Genomic DNA, 12,011 nt, shown 5'->3' on the forward strand with positions numbered 1-12,011 from the left:
ATGTATTCATGTGTTTGTGTCTCTGGGAGAGCTTAAGGCCATCTCTGGTTGATGTGTTAAAACCACAATAGTCAGTGACATTAGGCTGGGCCCAGCACTCACCTATCTGGCCCCACCCAGCTATAGAAAAAAATACTGTTTATTTTCTTGTTTATTAGATACAGACAAGTTGTTTTGCATCATATCTTTTTGCTTTTTTAGTTTTAATATAATCTTAATTAAGTATCTATTTTCATTCAATAATTAATACAATTCATGAGTTGACAATATTTTTAAATACACATTGCAAAATAGAAGGCACACATTTAGAAAATACTTACATTTTTTGGTCATTAGAGATAATCATAATAAATACTGATAATAAAAAGTCCTGTAATTATTGATTAAGTTTTGCTTGTATGCAGTCTATTTAAGGGTACTCATTTAGAGCAGTTTTGTTTTAAATTAGAGGTGGGTAGCCACCAGGGAGGGAGGTGGGAGGTGGCCAGACTACTGGCATGGTTTGGTGGGTCGTCATCATGAGCTTCCATTTGAGTGGACCTGACTGCTGAAGGACCTGTGTCATCAAGATGGGGAGAGTCTTAGGATGGCTCTTCACTGCCTGACTCAAAGCTGTCATCGTTCTCCTCGTCACTTGTTCTCTGGTGTGCTGTCAGACTGACTGCAAGACTGGCTGTTGCACTCGGGTTCGTGTTGTTTCACCTCTTCACTTCTCTCTGTTAACTTGTCCCCTTCTTCCTCACCTCTCTCCACTCCCTTGTCCCCTTCTTCCTCACCTCTCTCCGCTCCCTTGTCCCCTTCTTCCTCAACTCTCTCCGCTCCCTTGTCCCCTTCTTCCTCAACTCTCTCTGCTCCCTAGTCCTCCTCCTCCTCACCGCTCTGCTGCTCAGCTTGTTAGGGGAGGGAGGGACGGATCTGGAGGTCATCGGGCTTGTCTGCTGGCTGAGTTAGTGGTTGAGCTTCAGGTTCTGCTCCCCTTCCACCATTCTTTGCTCTGTTGCTGTAGGCTTGTGGACAGTTGAAGTAGGTGTGCCCATCACCATTGCAGAGTGTTCACTTGCTTTCATTCGTGCACTCTCTGGACTTCCCACTCAGACAGCGCACTGTCCGACCGATGCCTGGATGACCAGAGGAGGGTGACGTGTGGGCCCAATAGATCAGCCGGTCACGGACAGCAGACGGAACGTGCAGACGCCCAGCGGGACGCTGGAGGGGAGTGGGCTATGCACTTAGCGCCTGCTCAATGTCCGCGTCCAGCTCCCACACTACCAATTCCACCAGGCAGGAGGCCGGGAGTATGAGGGTGGGATCCATGGGCCGCTCCTCCATGGGCCGCTCCTCTGTGTCATACAGCCAGTGCATCTGCCTTCATGTTCTGGGAACCTGGTCTGTAAGAAATGGTGAAAACAAAATGTGTGAAAAACATGGCCCACCTTGTCTGGCGAGGGTTCAGTCTCCTCGCTGCATGGATGTACTCCAGATTGCGGTGGTCAGTCCAGATGAGAAAAGGGTGTTTAGCCTCCTCAAGCCAATGTCTCCATGCCTTCAAAGGCTTGACAACAGCCAACAGCTCCCGGTCCCCGACGTCATAGTTTCGCTCTGTGGCATACCCGAGTGCTGAGAGAGCACGGCTCCTATCCCAGCCTTGGACGCATCCACCTCCACTATGAACGCCAAAGAGGGATCCGGATGGGCCAGCACGGGAGCCGAAGTAAACAGAGCTCTCAGGTGACCAAAAGCCCTGTCCGCCTCAGCCGACCACTGCAAAAGTACCGGTCCCCCCTTCAGCAGTGAGGTAATGGGAGCCGCTACCTGACCAAAACCCCAGATAAACCTCCGGTAGTAATTGGCAAACCCTATAAACCGCTGTACCTCCTTTACCGTGGTGGGAGTCGGCCAATTACGCACGGCTGAAATGCGGTCACTCTCCATCTCCACCCCTGAGGTGGAAATGCGGTACCCTAAGAAGGAGAGGAAATGTTGGCAGAACAGGCATTTCTCAGCCTTGGCGTAAAGGTCATGCTCCAAATGTCGACCCAGCACCCTACGTACCAGGGACACGTGCTCGGCACGTGTAGCGGAGTATATCAGAATGTCATCAATATACACCACTTCATCCTGCCCGTGCCGGTCCCTGAAAATCTCATCTACAAAGGTTTGGAAGACTGATGGAGCATTCATCAAACCGTACGGCATGACGAGGTACTCATAATGCCCTGAGGTCGTACTGAACGCCGTCTTCCACTCGTCTCCCTCCCTGATACGCACCAGGTTGTAAGCGCTCCTGAGATCTAGTTTGGTGAAGAAGCGTGCCCCGTGTATTGACTCAATCACAGTGGCGATAAGAGGTAGCGGGTGACTGGACCTCACAGTGATCTGATTTAGGCCTTGATAGTCAATACACGGGTGCAGACCTCCCTCCTTCTTCTTCACCAAAAAAGAAGCTCGAGGAGGCGGGTGAAGTGGAGGACCGAATGTACCCCTGACGCAGGGATTCGGAGACATAAGTTTCCATAGCCACCGTCTCCGCCTGTGACAGGGTATACGCATGACTTCTGGGAAGTGCGACGTCTACCAGGAGATTTATCGCACAATCCCCCCGTCGATGGGGTGGTAATTGAGTCGCCTTCTTCATGGAGAAGGCGAGAGACAAATCAGCATATTCGGGGGGAATGCGCAAGGTGGAGACCTGGTCTGGACACCATAGTAGCACCAACGGAAACCCCTAAACACCGGAGGGGAATCCAAGGGAGCAGTAGAGTGGGAGATCCAGGACAGGGTAGCAGGATTGACGTGGGACTGGAGACAGGGACCAGAGTCAGAGAGGGCAAGGGAAAACATGCACAACAGGATAACAGGATCTAAACAGGAACAAACGTCTAGAAACGTAGACTGACTGAGCAGAGATTACAATCTGGCAGCGTAGAAGTGGCAGGGCTGAATATTTGTAGAGATCTTGATTATGGAACAGGTTGCAGCTGGTGGGGATCTGCTCTGACTCCAGCACACCTGTCTCTGCCCACACAATCACAGAGAGAGAGAGAGAGAGAGAGAGAGAGAGAGAGAGAGAGAGAGAGAGAGAGAGAGAGAGAGGAGAGAGCATTGGGGGAGTAGTGGCAGGTCAAAAAGACACAGGATGAGCAGTAGAGGGCGTGGCAGGAGCAGATGTAACACACTGGGAGTTGAGCAGTAGGTTTTCAGCCACGTACTCTCTACTAGGCACATATCCTTCCAACAAGATTGGAAGCCATGATGGAAAATTTACTCAGTTGTGATAAATGAGGGGGACCACGGCACCGAGACCGCATCCTAACATCGTGTATTCACTGGTTGAGTCCAACCCCAGGTCGCTCTCTGACCAGAGAGAGTCTTGTGTTTGCATCCTCACCTGTAGCTTCATTCTTGCTTGTGATGCTGATTGCATAACCAAGCCTTATACAGACTGCTTCATATGAGCTCAGAGCCAGGAGCATACTTGAATGCAAGGGAACATATCACAGTGGAAAGCAGAACAGGTGAGACAAAAACAAAGAAAGGAAAAGTACACTAAATGCCAACCAGCCATAACCCCCTCCCCCCTCCCTAAACCCCTCCACCCCAGACCCCAAGATTCAGGTTCCTAGAAAGACAGGAGCAGCAGCAGGGGAGCAGAGGGACGGATATAGGAAGAGAAGCCCCTGAACCCCCTCCCCCCATCTGAGACGAGACACAAACCCACCGAGCCTACCACTCCGTCTCAACAACCTGCCCCCCCCCCGCCTGCACTCCCTGAAACACTGGGGAAAAGGCTGCCAGCCCTCCGCCACAGTAACCACAGCGCTCTGCCAAGCTCCACTCCAGAACGTCAAAGCAGTGGTACACTCAACTCCACTGTCTGCTGCTCACAGGATACAATACAATGAGTGTACCAAACATTAAGAACACCTGCTCTTTCAATGACATAGACTGACCAGGTGAAAGCTATGATCTCTTATTGATGTCACATGTTAAATCCACTTCAATTAGTGTAGATGACGAGGAGGAGACAGGTTAAAGAAGGATTTTTAAGTCTAGAGACAAGTGAGACATGGATTGTGTACGTGTGAAATTCAGAGAGTGAATGGGCAAGACTAAATATTTAAGTGTCTTTGAAGGGGGTATGGTAGTAGGTGCCAGGCACAACGATTTCGGTCAAGAAGTGCAACGCTGCTGGGTTTTTGAAGTAGTTTATCAAGAATGGTCCACATGAGAGTCAACATGGGCCAGCATCCTTGTGAAACACTTGACACCTTGTAGAATCCATGCCACAATTAATTGAGGCTGTTCTGAGGGCCTCTGACCTGTTTCAATCTAAGGTGTCATGTGCTGAGTCATACAGTGATCTACAATGTAGTTTCTCTGTAATTCAATGGATATCAGCTGTAATACACTTATCTTTGCCATCTCACTTCTTGACTTCACTTGATTAGTAAAATCCTGTCATCTTCTAGCAGCTCTTTTAACCTTTGTTCTAGTGTGGGAGAGTGTTTCTATTTTCTCTATTTCCTAAATTACCTCAGTCACAGGAAGAGAGTTGTGTGGGTTGTGTAATTATACACATTCCACACTGCATAGACACCAGTGATGTGTGTGTCAATAATCTCCCATAGCAAGATTACATGGTTAAAGTAAGGTCCCTATTTGTACGTGAGACTAAGGTATTTAAGCACAATCAAGTGACCTTAATGTACACACTTCCTACCCTCAGTCAGGCTGTTGCTACTGGTATCTCCAAGTTACCTGTGACTCAGTAGCATAGAACGTTGACTCTCAGACCAAGATGGACATGTTTGGATATGTCCTTGGTCCTTCTTGTGTACGGTAGCAGGATCCGTCCTCTCTAGAGGTAAGACAACAGGCAGGATGCGAACAACAAGCTGAACACCGAGCACATGCATCCATTACAGAAGTTGGTTAACAACTGGGAATATCAGATTTGTTTTATTCAATCAAAACTAAAACAAGGAAAAACAGTTTATCTAGCTGATAGACTATTTCTGATTAGAAAATCTCTGGTGTAGATTAGAATAAATCTTGAAAAATAACCAATGTTATGTATCATTGTCACATACTGTAGTTATGTGTGTAAGAGCCAAATTAATGTTACAGTATGAGTTTAACAGTTTAACATGTTTAATTTCTAGCCTTTAGGTAAATGCTTTGAATTGTACACTGAGGTATAGACTTTGAATGCACTGTAAAGGTTGGCTGGTGGGTTCATTTTTTGAGCTTTCCCACAATCCTTTGTTCAGCAATTGCTTTAAAATCAAACCAAATCAATTGTTTTCTGTCATGTCATCAGTTAATGGGTGAGGGGGTAAAGAAAAGGGGATGTTACCGACACCAAAGAGATAGCAACCACTCCAGATTCAACTGTGCATACAAGTGGTAAGTTAAAGAATTCCACCTCTCTCCAGATTTCAACTTTATAATATGAGATTGGTGTTTAATGTTTAGCATGATTTTTATTGAATTTGAGGATCAATTCAGTACAGATATGAATCATTTTAATACTTTTAACTGACGAGCAATAAAAAATATTCAATATTGTTAGGATTGAGCGTGACTGAAAACTGACCAAAATAGGTTATTGTTTTTGCAAAAGTTTGTATCGTTTATTGATATACAGCTAGGTGATCAATGGTAAAAAAAATATATTCTGATAATGTGTAGAATTGTGAATATCATTGGGAGAATTGCAAAGGAAATATGTTGCATTTGTAATTCGATTGCATTATATTGTAGGATTGTATGCAATTTTATGAATGATTTGGTTAGATATGTCATATTTAGAAACTTTTGAAAACTTATAGAGACGTAGATCTATTTAGTAAAAAGCTCAAAATGTATATATCACAACAGATCGTGAGATTTCAGTTTGAATTGCTTGACTTTAAAACAATGCCGGAGTAGGGTAGTCCTCAGAGAAAGAACTGCTTTTGAAATGTTTTTTTAAAACAGTGTGCAGGTGGCCATGATACATTTCTTACCCAAACCACAGGCTTTGGCATTTTAACTGAATATTTATCAACAGGTGTGTGTGTGTTTCACATTTACATACAAAGACAAGGAATACTAACTCAGAGCAACATGAGTGACATTACAGCTTACTATAAGTGTGATGTGTGTAAATGTGTGCCAATCTGTATATTTTCACAAAGAAAGTTTTAGAGATAGTCATTCACCAAATTTTTGAAAAATGTATTATGTTACATTACGTGGAAAATTAATTAATGAAAGTTAATGTTATCAAAAAATGTATTATCTCTAATTTCGCTCTCTTACAGCAGAAACACATATTTATATATCAAACTATTTTATGTACATTATTTAACTGCAGCAAAATGTCATTACGATCCAAACACATTTCACATTCTCCAGAAACTCTATAATTGAGGTGAATGATTCTGTGGATAAATATACTGAGTGTACCAAATATTAGGAACATGTTCTTTTTTCATGACATACAGTAGAGTGACCAGGTAAATCCAGGTGAAAGCTATAATCCCTTAACGATGTCATTTCAATCAGTGTAGATGAAGGGGAGTAGACAGGTTAAAGAAGCCATGAGGCAATTGAGACATGGATGGTTTATATGTGCCATTCAGAGGGTGAATGGACAAGACAAAACATTTAAGCCTTTGAACAGGGTATGGTAGAAGGACCGGTGCACCGGTTGTGTAAAGTACTGCAAGGCTACTGGGTTTTTCACACTCAACAGTTTCCCGTGTGTATCAAGAATGGTCCACTACCTAAAGGACACAATTGTGGGAAGCATTGGAGTCAACATGGGCCAGCATTCCTGTGGGACGATTTCTACACCTTATAGATTCCATGCCCCGACGAATTGAGTGCAACTCAATATTAGGAAGGTGTTGTTGGTGTTGTTTGGTATACTCAATGTATGTCTTTAGGGCATTGGTATTTGTAGAAAAATGAAATAAAAAATCTATAAATAATATTAGTTCGTTGTTGTTCTTTAGTACAGAGGAACACTTTGTCAAAGAATCTGTCATTAAGTTGTGAGTAAATTTCGAATGACCCCTCGTCTCTTGTCTGTTCTGTAGGTATTTATCTCTCTCACGCTCTGCACCTTCCCCTTGCCTCAGCTCTGTCATGCCTCGCTCATTCCTGGTCAAGAGTAAGAGACCAGGGTCTCATCCCCCTTGCTTCTCTAAAGGCACCAGCCACACAACCCCTGACCAGCCACAACCTCATACAAATCATCACGACAGGCAGAACAGGGCGTGGCAGGAAGTAAGGTCCCCGCATCGGAGCCCCTTCCAGGAGGACCAGGGCAACCTGTGCTCAGGGTCAGAAGTCAAGGACAACATGGACTACCCCTGTTCTAGCTGGGACGCCATGGCAACCAGACCACACAGCACCTCTCCAGCTGACCTCTGGACCAGCAGGTCTGCAGGTATCCAACGGATCCTGACTTTATGGCTCTACACTCTATTTATTGTAAATAATAAATAAGTAGATGTAGATATTTGTATTTATTTGTATTGCATCACATTAAAACTTCAAATTGCCTCAATTTGATTGTCATAACTATCTTTATCAAATCAAAATACTTTTTTTTTTTTTCAAACTCAATCTACTAGTGTGCCACTTACTCCACAGAAACCCAAGGGTACGATGGTGTGGAGCCTTCCGAGTCTGCCCTGCCCTGGTACCCACACTGGCCCCGGGGCCCTGACAGAGAGAGGGAGCTGGAGAAACTGGTCCATGTCTTACTGAGCCACAGGCCACATATGGACCTCAATTCCACCAGCCCATGCCCCCTCTGTGAAAAGGTAAGAAGAACCAGCAAGGGTCAGGAATGACAATATAATCAGAACAGCACCTCCACCCTTGTAGGGTGTATCAACCAAAAGTGTGTGGTTCCAAACCATGCAAACACCTTCAGGCATGACTAAAATAGAGTAAATGAGATACTGTTTGGTGTTTAGTGGAGTGGTGAAAAATGTACTCGACAGGGCTCTGTGACATGTCAGAAAAGGGCATAACAACAGATTTGTTTGGTGTGAGAATTGAGGCTGTGAGGGGTAATTGTGTTGAATATGGTTGACATCTCTGGGAGTATGAGCAACATCTGCTGTTACACTTAGCTTTCTCTTTTCTCAGGTCTTGTACTCAGGAGCTGTACTGAAGACTAATTTCCTCAGGTCACGTACATGCGTGCATGCAGTCCCATTGGCCACATCAGCCAAAGCCCCAGAGCACCCCTATGAGTTCAAACAAGCTCTGGGCATGTACGGAAGACCAAAGGTATATCTGGCAGAAGTACATTGGTGGAGATCTTTCCACTTCCCAACACAAACTATATAAACATACTAAATGGCAAAATCCTGACCACATCTCTGTGAATGTGTGTGTTCCAGGAGCGTAGCTATAGCTGTAAGGAGTGTGGGAAGGTATTCAAGCGCTCCTCCACCCTGTCCACCCACCTGCTCATCCACTCTGACACCAGGCCCTACCCCTGCCAGTACTGTGGCAAGAGGTTCCATCAGAAGTCAGACATGAAGAAACACACCTTCATACACACAGGTATATGTTTATACTGTATCTTATACCATCTATTGCATCTTGCCTATGCCGCTCGTACATATTCTTATTCCATCCCTTTAGATTTGTGTGCATTAGGTAGTTGTTGGGGAATTGTTAGATTACTTATTGGATATTACTGCACTGTTGGAACTAGAAGCACAAGCATTTCACTACACTTGCATTAACATCTGCTAACCATGTGTATGTGACCAATACAAATATATTTGATCTGATTTGAGGTGCGGGGAGGTACACACTGTAAGGACACAATGAGCATAGTGTGACTTGAACATAGGTCAGCTAGTGTGTGTACATTATAGTACAACTGACATACACATTGTGCAAAGCTTGCTTACATCTGAAGTTAGGATTCTGCCCTGCACACTGGCTGCTGTCACAGAGTATCTCTCTTCTTGAATGCTATGTCATGTCCTGCTGTCTGTCTCTGTCTGTCTCAGGTGAGAAGCCCCATGTGTGCCAGGTGTGTGGCAAGGCCTTCAGCCAGAGCTCCAACCTCATCACCCACAGCCGTAAACACAGCAGCTACTGGCCGTTCAGCTGCACGCACTGCCAAAGCAGCTTCCAGCGCAGACTGGACCTACAGCGCCACCAGGAGACACAATGTGTCCATAGCAGCGTGTACACACAGAGCTGAGGCCACCGGTATAATGGAGATTTGTATTACATAAGTACTGTATGTAGCACAAGAATGAGTGCTTTGTATAGATTGTTGACTGGTATTTGCAGTTCCATTTTTATATGGTACTTTGATCAGTGATTGAGGCTAAGCACATTACTTGTGTTCAAGTTATTTGGGCATTTGCTTTTGCTCACAGCTTTTCAGGTTGACCGTTTGGATAGTGCCTTGAGGGCACCTGATCACTTTAACATCTCTAGCAATGTTATATATATAGTGTACGAGCTGGATTCCATTATTAGCACAGAAGATCAGCGTTGAGCCAGTTGAAATGTAAAGATAATTTTAGATTGAGCCAACATATGCAACATTTACCACGAATGCTGTCTCCGCCAACACGGAAACGTTGCCTTTAAATGTCAGTCACGCTTTAATGCTACGGATTGAATCCAGACCTTTAGGTCCTGGTCTCTACTATGCTGTATGTCTAAAAGGACACCTTATTAAAAAAAGGTGGTTTGTAGAGTGACAAAGCAAACCCCTATTTCCCACGGTAATTGTCAATTTTCCTCAGAGAGCCGTTGCAATTGTAGCTCCCATTGTTGGTGTATGAATGAAGCTGCCATTTTCACTTCACTGTGGCAGCCCACCCAAGGGCATAATAATATACATTCAGGCCATGGGGAACATGACAGCAGTACGAGCAGAGAGAGACAATGATTATGTTTAAGTGATGCTCCACAATTATGGCGAGACAACGTGACTGTATATTTTCAGTGTCATAGCCTGGTCAGCATGAGTATATATAAAAAGGGATTTAGATATAAAAAAATAAATACTCTGTTTAAGTTTAGAATTTCTGGGGCTTCATTCATTGTTCTCTCCCGCACTTTATTTGAAGATAAAACACAAAAACTCAGCCACAGATATTTCATTTAAATAGCAACAGCACAGATAATATCAAACAAAGGGTCACAGTTACAACATAGATATATACAATAAGGATCTGGATAATGGCAATTGCCCTCACACATACAGTGCCTTGCGAAAGTATTCGGCCCCCTTGAACTTTGCGACCTTTTGCCACATTTCAGGCTTCAAACATAAAGATATAAAACTATATTTTTTTGTGAAGAATCAACAACAAGTGGGACAAAATCATGAAGTGGAACGACATTTATTGGATATTTCAAACTTTTTTAACAAATCAAAAACTGAAAAATTGGGCATGCAAAATTATTCAGCCCCTTTACTTTCAGTGCAGCAAACTCTCTCCAGAAATTCAGTGAGTATCTCTGAATGATCCAATGTTGACCTAATTGACTAATGATGATAAATACAATCCACCTGTGTGTAATTTAGTCTCCGTATAAATGCACCTGCACTGTGATAGTCTCCGAGGTCCGTTAAAAGCGCAGAGAGCATCATGAAGAACAAGGAACACACCAGGCAGGTCCGAGATACTGTTGTGAAGAAGTTTAAAGCCGGATTTGGATACAAAAAGATTTCCCAAGCTTTAAAACATCCCAAGGAGCACTGTGCAAGCGATAATATTGAAATGGAAGGAGTATCAGACCACTGCAAATCTACCAAGACCTGGCCGTCCCTCTAAACTTTCAGCTCATACAAGGAGAAGACTGATCAGAGATGCAGCCAAGAGGCCCATGATCACTCTGGATGAACTGCAGAGATCTACAGCTGAGGTGGGAGACTCTGTCCATAGGACAACAATCAGTCGTATATTGCACAAATCTGGCCTTTATGGAAGAGTGGCAAGAAAAAAGCCATTTCTTAAAGATATCCATAAAAAGTGTTGTTTAAAGTTTGCCACAAGCCACCTGGGAGACACACCAAACATGTGGAAGAAGGTGCTCTGGTCAGATGAAACCAAAATTGAACTTTTTGGCAACAATGCAAAACGTTATGTTTGGCGTAAAAGCAACACAGCTCATCACCCTGACCACACCATCCCCACTGTCAAACATGGTGGTGGCAGCATCATGGTTGGGGCCTGCTTTTCTTCAGCAGGGACAGGGAAGATGGTTAAAATTGATGGGAAGATTGATGGAGCCAAATACAGGACCATTCTGGAAGAAAACCTGATGGAGTCTGCAAAAGACCTGAGACTGGGACGGAGATTTGTCTTCCAACAAGACAATGATCCAAAACATAAAGCAAAATCTACAATGGAATGGTTCAAAAATAAACATATCCAGGTGTTAGAATGGCCAAGTCAAAGTCCAGACCTGAATCCAATCGAGAATCTGTGGAAAGAACTGAAAACTGCTGTTCACAAATGCTCTCCATCCAACCTCACTGAGCTCGAGCTGTTTTGCAAGGAGGAATGGGGAAAAAATTCAGTCTCTCGATGTGCAAAACTGATAGAGACATACCCCAAGTGACTTACAGCTGTAATCGCAGCAAAAGGTGGCGCTACAAAGTATTAACTTAAGGGGGGCTGAATAATTTTGCACGCCCAATTTTTCAGTTTTTGATTTGTTAAAAAAGTATTAAATATCCAATAAATGTCGTTCCACTTCATGATTGTGTCCCACTTGTTGTTGATTCTTCACAAAAAAATACAGTTTTATATATATGTTTGAAGCCTGAAATGTGGCAAAAGGTCGCAAAGTTCAAGGGGGCCGAATACTTTCGCAAGGCACTGTATTCTACTCATGACATATTTGACTTCATGTGTTCCTCCTCTTTAAACTCTGTAGTGCTTATTTCTGTTTTAACATTAGGCTATGTTCAGATTCATGCTCGTCCTATAGGTAGTAATCACACCATTCCATTCTATGAG

At 43.9% G+C, this 12,011-nt stretch overlaps 1 protein-coding gene across 2 annotated transcripts; it reads left to right on the forward strand.

Moving 5' to 3' along the window:
* Positions 1 to 517: 517 nt before the first annotated feature.
* On the forward strand, positions 518 to 10,831 carry LOC135555475 (zinc finger protein Gfi-1b-like). Of its 2 annotated transcripts, none has more exons than XM_064987937.1 (7): positions 518 to 686; positions 5,321 to 5,406; positions 7,086 to 7,438; positions 7,645 to 7,817; positions 8,149 to 8,292; positions 8,406 to 8,571; positions 9,030 to 10,831. In XM_064987937.1, the coding sequence occupies exons 2-7, from the start codon at positions 5,324 to 5,326 to the stop codon at positions 9,224 to 9,226; spliced, it is 1,116 nt and encodes a 371-aa protein (XP_064844009.1). In that variant the 5' UTR covers positions 518 to 686; positions 5,321 to 5,323; the 3' UTR covers positions 9,227 to 10,831. The 2 variants fall into 2 exon arrangements, with proteins under 2 accessions (XP_064844009.1, XP_064844010.1); XM_064987938.1 differs by lacking the exon at positions 518 to 686 and adding an exon at positions 4,795 to 4,864.
* The last annotated feature ends 1,180 nt before the right edge of the window (positions 10,832 to 12,011 follow it).

The sequence above is a fragment of the Oncorhynchus masou genome, chromosome 15, assembly GCF_036934945.1.
Source record: "Oncorhynchus masou masou isolate Uvic2021 chromosome 15, UVic_Omas_1.1, whole genome shotgun sequence".
Classification (NCBI taxonomy): domain Eukaryota; kingdom Metazoa; phylum Chordata; class Actinopteri; order Salmoniformes; family Salmonidae; genus Oncorhynchus; species Oncorhynchus masou.

Bases quoted from the DNA above. Each gene is read 5' to 3' on its own strand.
- LOC135555475 (XM_064987937.1), top strand. From the start codon at position 5,324: ATGGGTGAGGGGGTAAAGAAAAGGGGATGTTACCGACACCAAAGAGAT. The intron at 7,439-7,644 runs GTATCCAACGGA...CTTACTCCACAG, and splicing joins CTGGACCAGCAGGTCTGCAG to AAACCCAAGGGTACGATGGT. The intron at 7,818-8,148 runs GTAAGAAGAACC...CTCTTTTCTCAG, and splicing joins CATGCCCCCTCTGTGAAAAG to GTCTTGTACTCAGGAGCTGT.